This window comes from Alosa sapidissima, chromosome 7, assembly GCF_018492685.1.
Source record: "Alosa sapidissima isolate fAloSap1 chromosome 7, fAloSap1.pri, whole genome shotgun sequence".
Lineage (NCBI taxonomy): Eukaryota > Metazoa > Chordata > Actinopteri > Clupeiformes > Clupeidae > Alosa > Alosa sapidissima.
This window is the reverse complement of record NC_055963.1, coordinates 13,841,756-13,860,033: the sequence shown is the minus strand read 5'-3', so window position 1 is coordinate 13,860,033 and position 18,278 is coordinate 13,841,756. Positions and strand designations below refer to the sequence as shown.

The window sequence follows — 18,278 nt, the reverse complement described above, 5'->3', positions numbered from 1 at the left end:
ATTGAAATTCGGGACTGGAGCTGTGCCTGACGTCGGGACAAATCACCCAAAATACAGGATGTCCGGGACAACTCGGTTGGTTCCAGTCATGCAACTCTACATACAGTAGGCCTAGTTAATTTTTTACAGGAAAAAAGAAGGCTGAAATAAGTCGGCAAACAGTTAGACCTGCTACTCTAAAAACTAGGGGTAATGGCCTCAATTGAACATCTCTGAATACATAAAAAAAACTCTACCATTCCAATGACATGAAATGACATTATAGCTTTGCTTTGCTGCTTATTAAGGAAATGCCCATGCTAAAGCTGGATTTGTCCCCAAAACAAACTTGAAGAGGATGTTTGTAACAGGACAAACGTGTTAAATAGGCACAGTTTAGTTTACTTAAGCCAAATACAAGCTTCATTCGAACAAAGTTTAAACAACAGTGCCCTTATGTATTTCCCAATACTAATACTAAAGATTCTAGGCTCCATCCCATATCCACTCGATGTTGTGCACGTGTCTGAGCGTCAGTCTTGGTCATGCGACCCATGGGCGAAATGCACTTTAGCTTGTAGTTTTCTTACTGGTGTTGTTTCCTCGTTCTCCTACGATTGTAAGCGATTCAAACCAAATATCCCACAAGTCAGTGCGAATGCATATGACTTCCTGTCTACTTTGAGATGCAGAAATTCTTCGATTGTCAAACATAGGAGCAGAACAGTTAACTGAAAACAGGCGATGTGATGAAAAATACAGCACTGATAAAAGATATTCGAATGCTTCATGCTTACAAACATGGGACGAACGTGTATTTTGAATCGCTAGCATACTTGAGCTAATTCCCTCGCTACCCTGGCTTTTGGAAACCTCTGGTCGCTAGAAGCTAGCCACCCTGCACTAGCTAGCTAGCTTGCTCGTAAGCTAATTTGATGTGCAGTTAACGCCTTAAAAGTGATTTTGTATAATAACCATATGAATTCCATTTCGGCTGTGGTGGTGGAGCTTATCGTTTCAGAAGAGAGTTATCACGAAGCTGCTAATTTGTTGCAGCGATGGAGGAAGTTGACAGAATTTTGATTCATTCGCTCAGACAGGTTGGCACGTAAGTAACTTGACGTGAAATGAGATTGTTCAAACGGGTGATATTATTTCTCATGGGCAAATAAACCCATTCAGTGGAACTGTTTTATGACAGAACAGCCTTTCTATCTTCAGTTGCACTTCACTTTTTTACAGGTTTCTTGTTTTTTAGGTGTTTAACGTCTAACAGTTAGCTTATGGCCTAACCTAACTTAAGTAATGTTAAATGTTAATTCAACTCAAGTGCAACTTACCTTTTCAATTAGTTGTGTGAAAGATTGGATCATTTCAAGCAATAGGATACATTTCTATATTGCGGGACCTTTTGACCCTTGTGTGCATTTGATTAGCCAATTTGCTTGGTATAACGTCTGGTCTTTGTAAACATGCTTATGAGTGATCTCTGCCCTAATGCTTGGTATGCATGGTGTCAGCATCACCCATGGGAATAAAACACTACTTATGGCAACATAATGCCATAGAGACATCTTACAAATGTTGTGGCAGATGTTGTTCAGCTCTTTTACTTGAAATGTCACTATTGAATGTGATCTATAATCCTCTTTCTTTAGGGATGTAGGAGAAGATGTGGAGAGTGTGAAGCAGTTTACCAGCGAACTGATCGTCGAGGCTGTGGTTCGATGCCTCCGTGTCATCGACCCTGCGCTGGGCAGCGGCCTGTCCCACCTGCTGCCCCCAGGGATGTCTGCCCGCTTTCGCCTGGGCATGAGTCTAGCTCAGGCCTGCCAGGTAAGTCACCTGAGCTGGAGTGGGTCGGTCTATGGGCTGTGATGAGGCAGCATGATTTCTGTCCAGCAATGTTGTTTGATGACGGTGAATTGGTACTATCATTTGTATTTGATTGCCTAGCTTTTGTTAATTTGGTTTTGGCCAAAAACGTGTCTTTATAGTAATTTTACAAAATAAATCGGTTAAAGTGCTTGACAAGCCCAACTGTAGTAAAATATATAACCAACAAGATGTGCTTCTGGAATATGATGATCATTGCTTTTTTGCCCTAGAGATATGTTCTGCTTTGTTCAGATAGAGTAAGGCAATACTGTGAAGCATGAACTGTCTGCATGGGCTTGAAATATGTATGACGCACCAGTTATTACACTGATTCTGCACTTGTTAGTTAAGCTGTGGCTTTAAAAAAAAACTCATGTGAATGTGAAGCATGAGACCATACAAAACACAAAATTTGCATGGGGAATTTGGTTATAATAAAAACAGAGCTTGGTAGACTGTGAAAGAAATCATTACGAACAACATTTGTTGAAACGGTTCACAACTGCATTGTTTTAGCAGTTTGCTTTGCTGCTGGCATTAAAGCGGAGGACAACAACTATGGAAGGCAACAGTCACGCCTAGATTCTAAGCGGACAGGGCAGGAGTATGGTTCACACGCCAGCCTGCTAACAGAATTGTTGCTGGTACACTGTTAAGAAGTATTTATTGATTATATTGGTTTGTGTGTCACCTAGGACCTGGGCTATAAGGGGGAGATTGGCTACCAGACGTTTCTCTACAGCAATGAACCAGAGATCAGGTCCTTGCTCATGTTTCTGGTTGAGAGGCTCCCTAGAGAAAGTGCAGAGGCCTCAGATCAGCCAGCAGGTATAATTGATATTGATTGATTGATTGATTGATTGATGATTTGTACTTTTGTACTTGTATTTGTTGTATTTGTTCTTAGTTGTGGGTGACATCTCTCCGTTTTGCCTTTGAACTATGTAGGTAAGTCTGTGCTCTTGCAGAAGGCCATCGCTGATCAGATCAAAGCGCAGCTGGCGATCCCCTGGCTTCCTCCGACCTGTCGATTGCCTCTCCAGTGCAAAACACAGGTGTGCTACTGGGAAAAACCATGCAATGCATATCACAGTATCTCTTCCCGCTCACCATGATCCTCATTCTTTAACTATCTTAATTCTCTCACTTATTCAGGTATTTTTAGAGGTCTTATTGCCTCATGGTTTGTTGTTTGTTGAGGCTTAACATGTAATGCGTTGTAGTTGCATTGCTTTTTTTTGCAGTGATATTTCTCTGCACGAGATGCATGAGAACATGAGATTTGACTTGTGTATTTTGTTTTCTTTGCCGTGATTTCAGAGCCGTGGTCCATGTCACAGGTTTTACTCACAGCCTCTGAGTGTACCGTATTCGCTCAAAGTACCCCAGAACAAGCAGTCCAAAGGTGTGTTGCATTTCCATCCTGAGAGCCATTGGACTTAAGGCCTCCGCACATCGGCACCAGCATGAGTGCTAAATTCCTCTGTCAGTGAGACATATTTTGATCTGTTGCCCTGCCTTGAAAACCAAAAGACAACAATTTTATCATCAAAATTCTATAGCTGATGTTTTTAGTAAGGTCCCACCTTTGAAGGTTTTAGAATATCTTATTAGCAAAGATTTTAAAAAACATATTTAAGTTTTTGTAACACACAGTGCTCTGGCCATTAAATAGCCTTAGTTGTGGAAATGGCCTTAAATTAAACAAACAAACAAACACCAGCATGAGTGCGGTGCACTTAGCCTTCGACGATTGGTTACGTTTGATTCCATTGTTTTCTGTTCAACTCTCACCAGTGTCGAACTTTGCTGCTCTTGATGTTTATTCAGTTCTATCTGTCAACGCCGCTCAACAAAGTCCATTGTGTATGGAATGGTTAATATAACGTTTGGGAGCTGATGTGCGTGGCAAGTGACTGCGCACTCATGCCGGTGGCTATATGGAAAGCGCTTTTGCTGTGTTGCTGTTGTGCAGAGTGCCTCAGGTGTCAAAAGTTATGCAATTAGAAGCACAAGTGTGAACTTGCCCTCAGAATGTGATTGCTTTGACATTCAGAATTACACAGCCCCACCCTTCGTGTGTGTTCTGATGCGTGTGTTCTGATGCGTGTGTTCTGATGTGTGTGTGTGTGTGTGTACGTGCACATCTGCATGAACCCATGACAGAGGTCAAGGAGTACTACAGGGACTTTTTGCCGGTGGTGACTGCCCAACCTTCTCAGCCAATCTCAGTGCCTGCCTCCCTGTTGGAGCACCATGCCGCCGAGCTCAGTGCCGCCCAGGAGTGGGAACTAGAGTGGAACAGCCAGGGCCTCCTGTCCCGACTGACCCCCGAGGTTAGTGCTCTTCCCTGGGGCTAGATTTGGGTCTGGCGATACGAATGTGGCTTTTCTTGCTGCCTATGAGTCAGATCTAGTTAAAGGAAAATTCCTTCAATTTCTCACATAGATCTCTGTTTCTCTTTTAAATGCATGCCCCCAGAGTGGAGCACTGTAGCTGCCTGGCTGCTCTAGCTGTTGGCTGCACCAACTCGAGCTAGGTAGCACCATTTTTTATTTGTACCGAGTGTATTCGATGACCCCGAGAAATGGAGATCTATGTGAAAAATCCTTTAACACTGTTTTCCTTCAACACTGTTTTCTTTCATAATCATCAGAATATAATCTCAGCAAACTACCACGTTTTATGTGGGACGTTAGGCTACACTGTAATGATGGGTTTGTGGTGGTTGAAGATTTGCAGAAGTGCAGTTATTGATTATAACCTATTGCACTTTTAATCAAATTCAGAACAATTCTCCTGATGTTCCTCTTGCTGTCCATCCAATGTGTGTGCTTTAAAAGAGATAAGAAAACTCTGGTGTTTGTACACAGTCCAGGCTCAGTAAAAAGGGAACAAACAGTGGCTTGGAAAGAGCTGCAAACTGTTCCTGCCAATCATAAACGTTGCTGTAGGAGCATGAAAGGAATGGGTTTATGGGATTGTCAGTGAAGCGCAAGTATTAACAACCTTTAGCCAGGACTGCGCCTCTAAGCACTGAGCATTCCGAGCAGAACGATATGGATTATTACCCTGGAAATCCAGAGTTCTCGCGAGAGTACAATTTGAATTGTGCCCGCAAGATACTCTGGCCACGAGCAATGATCCAAATTTCTTCTATCTCTCGAGCGAGAGGGACCAATCAAATCGGTGTAGGCGGGACAAAGGCGAGCTACACTGATGACTGACACTGATGAATTGTTGTGATTGGTCGTAGCGTTATCCAACTGCGTGCAGTGAGAGTTTCAAATGCATGCTTGGTGCCGCCCCTCGAATTGGGCCATTTTCATTACTCGTGGCCAGACCCTTAATCTGAAAGATTCCAGGGTCTGGTTTACCAGGCTAATGGATTATGTGAGATTTGTACAGATGTTGGTGATGGTGCTTTAATGCCCAGGTGCCATATCTTAGACAAACCTCCTAACTTGAAAATCCTATGTTAACTATTTGGTAACATTGGTAACTTGGTTTTGGTTTGGTTTGGATCTGATTTAGGAAAAAAGCCATTACAGAAGAACCATTCCCAAGTCTGATTTTCTATCCTAACTTAAGAAGAGTGTATTACAGAAGCATCCCCACAAATATCTAAAATAAACTTTACTAACTTTAGGATAACCATTAAGCTGTCCTGTCTTTCATCTCCACCACATAGGATAGTAGCCTAATGTTATAGCCTCCTAGGCTATGTATTCGCTAACTTGGTGGTAGACTTGGTGTTCAGACATAGTGATCTCTACACTCTTCTCTTATGCACCGATGTGCTTTGGCTCTCTGTTGAAACAGGCTGACATTCACTGCATGGGTCAGTCTGACCTTAGAGGTAAACGATAAAGGAATTTCAGGTCAGCTAGGAAGTGTACTGTGTTTTTTAAATCAATCTCGCATTACCTCAATCTTGTGTAGCGACTTAGTCATTTTCATTGGTTGGTTTCAGTTCAGTTTTACCGTCTTCTATTATTTAGCTGGCCATGTCTTCACATCACACATTAGCATAGACACATTTGGAGTAGGATGTTGGTTTATTGCCTAACCCAAGTGTGGTGTTACATTTGGTGTGAAACATAGGCCATGTCAGGATGCAATGAGATGATAAGTCAGTCAAGTTTATTTGTATAGCACAATTTAAAAACAACCTGTGGTTGACCAAAGTGCTCCAAAAAAAATAAATTGGCAATTCTCTCGATCTCGTGGCTTGGTTTTCACTGACCTACACAATCAACTGTGAGACCCTATATAAAGAGATTTGTGCTTCTCCTAATAATGTCCAGTGAATTAATTTAGGCACAGAGACTCCCATCAAGTTGTAGAAGCATCTCAAGGACCATTGATAGATAAAGGATGTACCAGAGCTCAATTGGAAGTGTCATAGCAAAGGTTCTGAATACTTATGTAAAATAAATATTTCAGTCTTTTATTTTTTATACATTTACAAAACACTCCAAACACCTGCTTTTTTGTGGAATGTTGGAGTATTGTGTGTAGATTGATGAGGGGGAAAAAATTAATTGAATCCATTTTAAGATGAGTCTAAAACATAACAAAATGTGGTCTAAACTTTCCGGTTGCACTGTATCTGTAAAAAGACCTGCAGTAGTGTGTGAAATGTACCATGCTTCCTCAAACGCCTCATGTCATGCTGTCTGCTGACCTTTCCCAGAAGTTCCTGTGTCACACTCAGCAGAGAGTTGTGCTGCTGACACCATGACCTGGTCTCTGGGTTGGCCTTTTCTGACGGAGCAACAAGGAGCAAAAGAGTAGGCCAGCCTTAGTCTGAGGCATTAGTAAATTAAATCATATTTATTCATATGTGGCATATGACTCCAGCAGCAAGCAGCAGAGAGTATGGATGAAGAGTTTTTGGCATGAAGTCATGCAGAGTGGTTGCCAAGCTAATGACTCAGTATACAGTATAATACGGCCACAGTGACAGCATTCAAAATTTGATTTAGAAATTGAAGTTGCAAATCATTGCTATTGCATTGTTGCCAAAATAGTCACAAGAGCTTTGTTTTTTGGAGCAAGCAGTTTTTCCGTAAAAGGTCAGATGAAGTATTCAGTTTCATCTGTAATTGTGTCTTTTGGTCAGTGTGTGGTTGTGAAGCATTCCCAACTCTGATCTCCCTCCAAGGATTGTGAATACTTAAATGCAATCTGCAAAAAAATCCTAATGGTTTCAGACACTTCTCAAATGGTCTTTAATCTCAGAGCAGGTAATTTTCCTCTGTTAGCAAAGCAGCTCAAAAGTAGGCTTTGAGGATTGCAGGTCAGGGTCAGTCCAATCTCCTTCTATTCAGTGTGTCGATCAGTCTTTGATGTCTTTCTTGTCTTTGATGTGCTCATTCCTGTCGTCTGTAGGAATATCGCTCTCGGAAGAGAACCCGCCTGCAGCGGAGGATTGAGGAGCAGCTCCGAGTGGCCGCTCAGCCACGGCCTGACTCCCAGGGTGCTCAGCGCTCGACCTCCGACCTCGCCGAGCTGCTGCAGTCGTTTGGCGGGGCGTCAGCGGGAGGAGACGTTCTCACGAAGGGCACGCGGTTCACCCACACAGAGAAATTCACCTTCACACAGGTACACGGGAGACACAACACTCCAGGCTTTGGTCACTTTGAGCTGGCATCTCTCTGTCACTGAGGTCCAAGCATCGGTTTCATTTGAACATAACGGTGGGAAGAACCTGTTCTAGCAAAAGAATTGTGTCTTAGATTTTTTTAGATGTAACTGACTGTGATGTAGAAAGTGAGACCAGTATGGTGCCTAAGAAACTTTGTGTTCATCCATACATATTTGGGGCAGCCGTGGTCTACTGGTTAGCAATTCGGACCTGTAACCGGAACCGGTTGCCGGTTCGAACCCCGACCAGTAGGCACGGCTGAAGTGCCCTTGAGCAAGGCACCTAACCCCTCACTGCTCCCCGAGCGTCGCTGTTGATGCAGGCAGCTCACTGCGCCGGGATTAGTGTGTGCTTCACCTCACTGTGTGGACACTGTGTGCTGTGTGTGTTTCACTAATTCACAGATTGGGATAAATGCAGAGACCAAATTTCCCTCACGGGATCAAAAGAGTATATATACTTATACTTATACTTACTTATACATATTGATCCCTTGGGGATCATGCATGGAGACCACATCCCTTGGGGATCAATAAAGTATCTATCTATCTATCTATCATAAAGTATCTATCTATCTATCTATCATAAAGTGTCTATCTATCATAAAGTATCTGTCTATCTATCCCTCCCTCTCTCTCTCTCCCACCATCGTCAGACCCCCTCCTGGGCTCCCTAGCTATTGCTTTGCGCTGTTGTGATCTCCATTACTGTGCTCTGATCTATTATATTGGTGTTTCTCAAAGTGAGGTCTGCAAACTATCCCTAGTGGTCCGCGAGCAGATGTGGTAAAATATTATGTCTTAGATCAGCGTTTCTGAAACTGCCTTTGTGCGACTTCAGAGCAAAGATGACACACAGAAAAGTTGTTCGCAATATTGAGCCAACTGTTATGTAAACCTTTTTAAACCCTTTCTGTACACTTACAAAGTTAAAATTACTTTGGTGTGTCTGTAGGGACCTTGAACTTGCCCCCAAGGCTATCTGTAAGCTACTCAGATTAATGTCAATTTGGTCCCTAACGAAGGTTTACACTTGTTTATCATCATAGATCATAGGCTGTTCTTAGACCGGAGTTGTCCTTTAAGGCACTATTCACCCAAATGAAACCTCTGACACAACAAGGAAGGTGAAAAGACTTGGTAAAAATGGTTCAGTGAGGGTTTTGGGAGTTAGATGGCCTCTGAGGTTTCTTTAGTGGTTAAGTGGGCTTTGGTCTGAAACATTTTGAGGCACTATTTTAGATGATGCAGACATTTTGCTTATCACTTGGACCAACTGTGATGCATGTTTGCCAGTGAAACACTTCCAGACCACTGTGGACAGAGTGACTGTGGTTTTGGAAGAAAAATATCAGATGTTTTAGGACGGGCACGTTTGCACTTTTGCCTTTGGTTTTTGAGCTTGTGCGCACTCTTTCTCTCTCTCAGGGAACAAGCTATATATACTTTATCACCCGGAGAGAAGAAAAACTCTTTTCTGATTGGCTGGTGGGGTGGCTATTAATTTGGAATAACGGGGCACCTATGAAGTAGATCTGGTAAAAAAAGTTCCATATTAATGCTTATGAATGGTAACTATAACATACATAGTAGGACGATGGTTGAGCCTGGAAGCAGGCTTCGTAACAATGGAAACAACTGTAAACAAGCTAACTGTCCATGCTATCACTGTTAAGGCCATAGAAAGTTGTACAACAAACTGAACAAGTCGGCTTCTTTTTAAACGGAACCACTTGTTTCCTTTGCATGCTATAAAGGCGTGACTATTGCCTATAGTGGCATCCAGGTGATAAGCGGGATAACGGCCTTCGAGGTGTCCCATTATATGGAACGTGCGTCTAGGAGTTCTTTGCCTCTGCTTCGTCACGGGAAACCTCGGCGGCCGTTATCCCTTACATAATGTACAAAGTCAAGCAAGCAATCTTTGAGGTGATGCTGTAAAACTGGACATTGGAGCAGTGCATCTTTAGAATCCCAGATATTTATTTATGTAGAAACAACTTGGCAAGCTTTTTGTACAAAAAGCCATTTGAAAGCATGTACTTTCTACAAGACATTATTCAGCTTTGGATGAGGTCTACACATTTGACATGGATATGTGCTCCAATTGGCTGCCTCGATTGAATGGCAAATGAAGGGAGGGGTTGTGAACAGCTCTGGGATCAAAAAGTTGAGAATGTTCACTTGACAACAACAAACTGGTGGCGTTGTTAATGGTTGTAGGCTAACATCACGTAGTTGCACAAAAGTGGGAAGTACTCTTTAACATCGCAATCACCTGCACTTATGAGTATACTGTACCCTGGAAATCCAGAGTTGCGAGACACTCTGGCAATGATGCATGTTACTTTTACCCCTTGCATCCCGGGGAACCAGTCAAATCGGCGTATCTGATATATGCGGGCCAGAGTCGAGCTAAACTGATGACGACAGCGGTCGTAGTGTTATCCAATTGCGTCGAAGTCCGGAATCATTCAGAGTAAACATTGGTCTAGTGTTATCCAATGAGATTTTCAAATGCATGCTTGGTGCTGCCCCTCGAGTTGGGCCATTACATTGTTTGTGGCCAGACCCTTAATCTTTCTAGATTACCATGGTCTGGATTTTCCAGGCTAAGTATCCTGTAAATAAACAATGAAATTACTTATTTGTGCATGGAACAGGTATATTTTTTGTCAGTCACTCACTATGTCTAGTGACATCAAAATGTTCTCCTGGGAGCTTTCCACAAGCTTCCAGGTTAAAGTGAGATGTCCTGAATTTAATGCATATTCAGGAGTGACGTTGCTACTCAGAAGTAAGACTTTTCCCACTTTCCAGTTGCTCATGAGTGCACTTTTAATTTCTGTGAATAAACTTGTGTTCAGCTACCTTAGTCACATTTACCCTATTGTGAATAGTGAGTTAATCATTCCTCTAGCAAATCGAAATACAAAATATTTCATTGGAATTTCAAACATTTCCAGTAAGAATTTCTCATTTGAATGGTCAAAATGTGCATTAAAAAGTTGGATGGACCATGGCAGATGCCAGTAAAATCAATTTACATGGCTCGGATGACAAACCACCATATCTTTCAACATAAAGATTTTTAGTAGTTTGGCTCTGCCATCACTCACTCCAGCAATCGTTCCTGCCCTCTGCTAGACTGCTGGAATAATTCCTCTTATACAAACAGGCAACATCAATCTCTGAATACTTTTAGAAGTGTCCTTATAGACCCTTTCAAGAGAGTTCCATTATCAGCATCATAGTTGGCCCCACAAGACTTCCTTTTTAACATTCCATATGTTATCTTAATGCAGAGGAAGTAGATTGGGGCCCAAATAGAACGTTCAAGCATTGTTTTTATTGTTGAAAGGGTCTATAAATGGGATTACTGCACCTGGCTCTAAGGTCCCCACTAGAGGCAGTTGCACAATGCACAACACACTGACTGTAGTGTAACCCATCTTTGTTGTCAGATAGACCTAGAGACGCCCAAGAGCCTTTCCATAAATACACAGACAAAGAATGCATTATCAGTTTGGAAAATTGGTATGGATATGGATGCAGGAAGGAATGCTAGTCACATGTAAGGGCAGAAAGGAATTTTCAAACATTCAGCAAAAAGCCAACTCAAGTATAACAATTGATTTTCTCCAAGACATTGTCTTGATTTTATTGTGAAGAATGGGGATAAGATAATACATGCCTGTCCTGTTCAGTTCAGTTCAGTTCAGTTCAGTTCAGTCCAGTCCTGTTAAAAATTGTTTCCACAGCATTTTAACATGTCACATGGTAATCATAATGGCCATAGTAAAGTGGAATATGCACAGGAAGTCACACACAGTTATTATTGTCTTACTCATTTCCACTCTCTGTAGCTGGCTTACAACAGTTAATGTTGTTCTGCCTGATTTGGCCATGAGATGGAAGTGTAATGGGGAAGCTACACCAGGCGCGTGCGTAACTGAAGACGTTCTCTTTTAGAATTAATTTTGGAAAAGTTCCATTTTGGATGTTTTTGTACTTACATCAGAGATGGTCAAGGTATCAATCTCTGCAAAAGACCTATTATCTTTTCACAGAATCATACACATACAGACTATCAAGATTGAAAAATGGATGTTGGCCCATTTCATGTCCTTGACCTCTTTTTATGCTGTTTACAGATTTCACACAAGTCTCTATGATGACCACCAGCACTGATAAAAACCTATATCTTCACTGCAACTCAGTTTCAATAGTTCATTTCAAGATGCTAACAGTAATGTTTAACTAAGTTTGAGTGATGCATGTGAACATGCTAACAGAAATGTTGTCATGGCAATCGTTACCCCACCTCCCTGCTCCTCTTTTTCCAGGAGCCTGAGAAGAGTGCCCAGCAGATGGCAGCAGCGGCCAGCTCCATGCCCAGCTCGCGCCAGTCGGAGGAGGACCTGCGGGCACAGCAACAGGAGGAGATTGCCGCCCTCCAGCAGCAACTGCACCAGCTCTCCGTCCAGATGGAGGAAGTGGGCGGAGACATGAGGCAGCTAGCCACGTCCATTAACCAGGTGTCAGGAGTTTGTGTCCCAAAGAAATGCTGTAGCGTTGTCATTGTCAATCATCCAGGCCCAGCTCTCCAAAATGCTGCTCTTTGGAGGAGCCTGCAAGCAGATTTAACAGATTTAACTTAATTTAAATAGATTTTTTTTTTGTGAAGGATTAAGTGTTCATGTTCAGCAACGTTGTTATTCTTCTGTGTATCTCAGGTGACCGAAGAGCTGAAAGAACTAGAGAAGAGCAAGTCTAGGAAGGAGGATTTGGTAAAAGTGAAGAAACAGACGATTGATCTCCTGCCAGATGGTCAGAACAATCTTGTCAAATTGCAGGTTGGTGCTCTCCCACTACAATACTATGTAAAGGCATAGAGTACCGAAGCCATGACGTAGCATTGTCAATGCAGCAATTTCATTGGATCTAAACAAATTAGGGCTGGGATAAACGATTATTTTTTAAACGATTAATCTAGCGATTATTTTTTCGATGCATCAATTAATCTAACGATTCCTTTTTTCAGGTCGATTCGATTATCTCCCCATTAATTGACTAATAGCAATTTATACATGTTGATTTACATATCTGAATGAAGAAACATGAATTCCTTAACATTGCAATATATGTTTAAAATATATATTTTTAAAATTCCAAAATAAAAGACTATACAAGTGCAAATGTAGTGTAATGCATTCTTAGTCAGAGGTAGCATTCAATAAAGTTCAGTAGTGTAGGGCTAATTGAGTGCCTGTCACTTTAAGACGCTTGTGAGGGAACCCTTGCAATTGTAACACTAACACAGTTAAAAGCCTGCTGATGTGTGGATGCAATTCATAACGTAGTTAGTTCAAATAACGGTTCGTAGTCTACTTCTCCTTGGGACAAGCACTTTTGAGTCTTGGAAAACACTTTTCCATTTACAACGGGATTTTGCAAACATTCAGTGTCAGAGTCAATAAAATGAGCCCTGCATGAGTAACGAAATTGACAAGCAGCTGTAAGTAGCTTGAGTAAGTTAACTTAGTACATTGAGGAGAGACTAAACTATGATAAGACCTTAGCAGAGTTAACTTTAATGCAGCAGTTTTGAACAAATGTGCGCAGCATTGTCACGATGCTAAGAGGATTTAATAGCAATTTAGCCCACCGTCTTCTATGCAATAGTTCTATGTGGCAACAACAATCCTTCAACAATCGTGAATATTTTGTTAAATGCACACAGAGGAGGGGCAGCGGGCTCGTTACAAGAGAGAGCGGGCGGGGCAAGGAAAGGCTGCGTGTGCAATTTGAAAGAGCACAATGAAAGAATTTTATCTTATGTTTAATTTAAATAGTACAGTATTTCCCATACATTGAATAATCTGTGGCGGGGCACCACGAAATAAAAATCGGCCGCCACAGATTAATATTCTTTAATTATTTAAATTAAATATAAGGTCAAATCCTTGCATTGCCATTGAGCTGCGCTTTTTACGCACGCAGCCTTTCCTTCCCCGCTCTCTCTCGTAGCCCACTACCACTCCTCTGCATGTGCATTTAACAAAATATTCACGATTGTTGAAGGATTGTTGTTGCCACATAGAAGCATTGCATAGAAGACGTCTGGCTAAATTGCTATTAAATCCGCTTATCATCTGACCATGCTGCGCAAATTTGTTCAAAACTGCTGCATTGAAGTGAAAAATAGTATACAGTACTATACAATACTATACAATAGTATACAATACTATCAAAAGTTTGTTTGGATTTGTTTGGATCCAGTTCCACTGCCGTCGTGGAAACGGAACGTCACAGTTCGGTACTCCATTTGAATTGGAATAAACAAACTCTACCTGGACTGTTGTATCCTGACTGTATGTGTGTGTGTGTGTGTGTGTGTGTGTGTGGCAGACCCTTGTAGATGCTAGTGTTAAGAGGCTCGAGAGTCTGAAGGCCCAATGGGAGAAACACAAAGCCCCTCTCCTGGAGGAACAGCGCAGGCTGAATGAGCTCTGCAGTGATCAAGAGGTACCCCTTACATTATACACCACCTATACTTAGTTTGCTTATACTTAGCAAACTTAGCATTTCTTACTTACCTTTTCCAGTGTTAGAAATTGTTGGAGTCTTGCCAGTTTTTTTTAAGTTTCCTGACTTTGTAAATTAAGTTTTCATAGAGCATCTATTGGAGTGTTTTGTTTAACACTGTGTGGTAGCTTTGAGGGTAAAAAGCAGCATCCCTAATCTTTTTAGCTTTTATTGGCAGGAGGTGGTAGCTGCATATGCACAGATGTGATCAACTTTGCATCAAGTGATTCAGCTCATGTCAAATTTTCATCTCTCTCTCCCAGGTGGAATCTTCTAGAATGTTGGCTGAAATCAAGGAGCTTCATGATAAAATCCGTCAGTCTGCCGAAGAGGCAAAGAAGAAGGAGGCACTTTACAAACAGTTGGTGAGAAAATCTTTCTAAAATGGAATAAAATTGAATCACAAACCAGTTACAAGGTAGACTCTGCCCATATAAATCATGATCGAATGTTTCTTCTACTTTCTAAGTGTTTTTTTTTTTTTCCTCTGCAGCTAACAGAATATGAAAAATTGCCCAAAGATGTCTCGAGGTCAGCATACACTATGAGAATTCTGGAGATTGTCGGCAACATTAAGAAACAAAAAGAGGAAATCACTAAGGTACTACACCACATTAACTCTTCATTGTGATGGTTATGAAATTGATGTGTTTCTGTTGAAGTACATGATTTATTTATTGATTCCTTTTGTCATTTTAGATTTTGTCCGACACTAAGGAGTTGCAGAAAGAGATTAACAGTCTGACTGGGAAGCTGGACCGCACATTTGCCGTGACAGATGAGTTGGTTTTCAAGGTACATATCAAAACAGTGATGTAACATTTGAGAAGCTCCTTCCTCTGCTTCCATACTAGTCTTGTGAGTGGTTTACACTCTACAGTACATCACTATACGTTTACAATAATAGTCAACAATGCACTCAGCTATTTTGGAGTTTAAGTGTCCTATATGGTGTCTTACATGCTTCTGTGTGTTTTCTAGGATGCTAAGAAAGATGAGTCGGTCCGCAAGTCTTACAAATATTTGGCAGCCCTACATGAGGTAAGAGCCTATCCATCTCAAACCTTTTTGAAAACTAATACAGTTTTTATTTACGATTGTGTTATCAGAGAGGTGCACCTTGAGAACTGTTGAAGCTCTTGCTTGTCTGACTTACACTGTCCTTTTTTTTTAATATCAGAACTGTACACAGCTCATTCAAACAATTGAGGACACAGGCACCATCATGAGAGAGATCAGAGATCTGGAGGAACAGGTAGGCTTTAAGTTTTGCACCACACTACTTGACCAAGTACCCACTAGTCAGACCGTACTAACCCTTTGCCTTTATCATCCAGTATAAACTGGGCAAGCTGCTTATATTCAGTGTCAGTCTCCCTTCCCTCTGTAGCCATGGGTTTGCATCTTTGGATGTGGGCACTGGTGTCTGTAAATGTTCTTGAGATAATATTTCTTTTCACTGGAGGTTCACAAAAAAAACAACTATATTGAATTTAACAGAGGACAATTGAATAGCATTTTGCTTGCAGTGGATTTGGACAGCCAGCAGAGGACAGCATTGGTCTGGTATGAGTGGCTCTCATTTCCAATAAGACGAGATGTTTATGCCAATTGTTAGAGCTGGTCCGAGTGACCTTAATGTCAGGGCATATGAATCATACCAGTGCATATGAATCATACCTGGGCTATGTGGTACATGAATGTATCCTTTTTGCATTTATGACCGATTCAATTTGAATGACAAAGAAGACCTATGTAGGATATGGTTAGAGCAGGGTGCTTGCATAGATCTACAAAGTGTGGAAAAATATGGAATTATTGAAAATACTCTATGCATAATGTCTTCTATGCATACACAAAAAAGCTGACCGTACACAAAAAGCATCAAAGGGCAAAATCCCAACAACAATACACATTGTTTTACAAAACTTAAAAACGTCTTTAAAGAAAAAACATAGTTTGGAATTTGACAAAATTTGGAATTTTTATTTGAAAAAGGAAATGTGCCCAGTAAAGGGTGAAGTAAATGAACCGCACAAAAGAACAGTGTTCTTTCAAACGTGGAAAATTGGGATGGTGATGATTTCTAAAGGAAAGCGGTTGATCTTTGTGCAGTGCACTGTGAAATTTCAGGGTGGGATTGAAAGCTGTGGAAGGCAGATATGACCCTTTATTTTAGTTCAAAACATCTAAAAAGGACATACAAGGACAATAGCAAGAAGAAACAACTGTTTTGATGTAATGTTAAAAACACCTATGGGTCAGTGATGTCCAAATACCTACTGAAATTAGCATACAAACTTAGTTGGCACCAAGCTGACTCTGTGTGGCTGTTGTGTTAACTACAGTGCAGGTCAATGAAAGTGCAATGTGGCTGCGTTCAAGACCACTCAAAGCCAACAGAATTCCACAAAGCTCCTTTCACAGAAATTCAAATAAAACTGTAATGCTTCGCACATTTTGGTATGCAGCACATTCTTACTCTTTGCTAAAGTAAAATTGGCTTTTGCAACTAGACTGTTGAAAATAGACTGGTGTGTTGACCCCATTAATTTGCTGCAGACTGAAACTTGACATTTTTTCAAACAGATTGAGACTGTTTGAAATAGACTGATGTGTGTCTATCCCATCCATTTACTGCAGATTGAAACAGAGAACAGCAAAAAGACCATCACCAACCTGGAGAAGATCCTGGAAGACTACAAGGCCATTCGGCAAGAGAACTCCACTCTTGCAGCCAAAATAAAGGAGGCCTGATCTCCTTGAAGACCCACCACAGTGCCCTTTGAGGAGGCTGCCAAACGGAGCAGTGTGACCGCTGCGATGGCGTGTGCCGCGGGGGGACACACACCGCCACCAGAGGAGAGGAGAGACGCGAAGAAGCATTCACTATCTGCACTTACCAGCCACCCCTCATCAACCTCATTGCTTCTCCTGTCCAAGCACATACTGTGCACACTGTGCTTTTGACCACAGTGTGTGCACAAAGGAGATTTGTTTTCTTTTTGAACTGATAAAACTGTTTTTTTTTTCCGTTTGTTTTAAGGGCACAAACTTGAGGCAATATAATGCTGGCGATTTGAATGAGATGTCCAGTTGGTTCTGATATTGGGTGACAGACCTAACAGAGACTGCTTTTGCATCAAACGTAATCATTTGATTGTCTACATCTCTTATGATCATTGATTTTTTTTCTTTTTTTCTTTTTCTTCCATATTTATCAAATCGGCTCATTAACAGCGAGAATGGAAGAATAAACTAAAACAAAACAGATGACGTTAAACTATGTCGGCAGACTCTGAAAAATGAATTATGATTTACTTGAATGAAAGAAAGAAAAATCTTAACAGACCATTTGATCGTGGGGACCTTTTGTAGGTAGCTGTTGGATCTATATGTTCTTGACTAATCAGCATTTTGAATGTCAACATGCAGAATTTCCAGCTGCCATGCTGCCTGTTGACAGTTTAATGCCTTAGACTGGAAAGGTACAATGTGAAGACCTATGGTGCAAGTAATGCTACGCAGTCTTTGTACTCTGAACTGGTCAACTGCAAAGTAGACTACAGTATGAATGTCTGGGAAAACTTGTTATTCCTGTTTTGTAATCTTCATGTTAAGTGACTCCGTCTGCCTCTGTTTTCTCGAGAACAGGCTATATCAATGGGAAGAACCTTCATGTTGAGAATTGCTGGAGCCTGTGCCAAGATTCACTTATTGTATGCATTTCCAAATTGTGAAAATGGAAGATAATTCTAGAATTCCATTTCAATATTAACATCAGAAAGCCCCTAAAATACACATTTTACATCTTACCTCCATGTGTCCATCTGATAATTAAACAATAGCCTAAGCAACAGCAGGCTCATTGAAATATATTTTCTGTTTGTTTGAAAATATTATTTATTTATATATTTATTTATGTTGGGTTTTTTTTTTGTATTATTTTTTTGTTAATTTAACCTTCATTACTTCTCAGAAGTGATAACTCTATGAATGTAACACAAGTGCGAAATATGCAAATGTTACCTTTTGTATGTCATATCAGTTATTTGTGAATGTGCCACATTCAGAGGTTCAGATGTATAATGACTGCCACTGCAGGACCGTTATCTTGATAATGCATCTCAATATTTGGTCAGTGTGATCCAGGACACCGATCACCTGTCCTGTGCACAAGAAAC

The 18,278-nt window shown here is 41.1% G+C and overlaps 1 protein-coding gene across 1 annotated transcript; it reads left to right on the top strand.

Moving 5' to 3' along the window:
* Positions 1 to 531: 531 nt before the first annotated feature.
* On the top strand, positions 532 to 17,972 carry ccdc22 (coiled-coil domain containing 22). Its single transcript, XM_042096921.1, has 16 exons — positions 532 to 1,087; positions 1,638 to 1,815; positions 2,553 to 2,685; positions 2,806 to 2,912; positions 3,178 to 3,262; positions 4,024 to 4,193; positions 7,252 to 7,464; positions 11,853 to 12,044; positions 12,243 to 12,362; positions 13,918 to 14,034; positions 14,358 to 14,459; positions 14,588 to 14,695; positions 14,794 to 14,889; positions 15,076 to 15,135; positions 15,275 to 15,349; positions 16,738 to 17,972. Exons 1-16 carry the CDS (start codon positions 1,038 to 1,040, stop codon positions 16,849 to 16,851), a joined length of 1,920 nt encoding a protein of 639 aa, XP_041952855.1. The 5' UTR covers positions 532 to 1,037; the 3' UTR covers positions 16,852 to 17,972.
* The last annotated feature ends 306 nt before the right edge of the window (positions 17,973 to 18,278 follow it).

What these genes read in the sequence shown, in the direction of transcription:
- ccdc22 (XM_042096921.1), top strand. Translation starts at nt 1,038, where the DNA reads ATGGAGGAAGTTGACAGAATTTTGATTCATTCGCTCAGACAGGTTGGC. An exon ending in GTCTAGCTCAGGCCTGCCAG is followed by an intron (nt 1,816 to 2,552) that starts GTAAGTCACCTG and finishes TGTGTCACCTAG; the next exon opens with GACCTGGGCTATAAGGGGGA. An exon ending in AGCTCTGCAGTGATCAAGAG is followed by an intron (nt 14,035 to 14,357) that starts GTACCCCTTACA and finishes TCTCTCTCCCAG; the next exon opens with GTGGAATCTTCTAGAATGTT.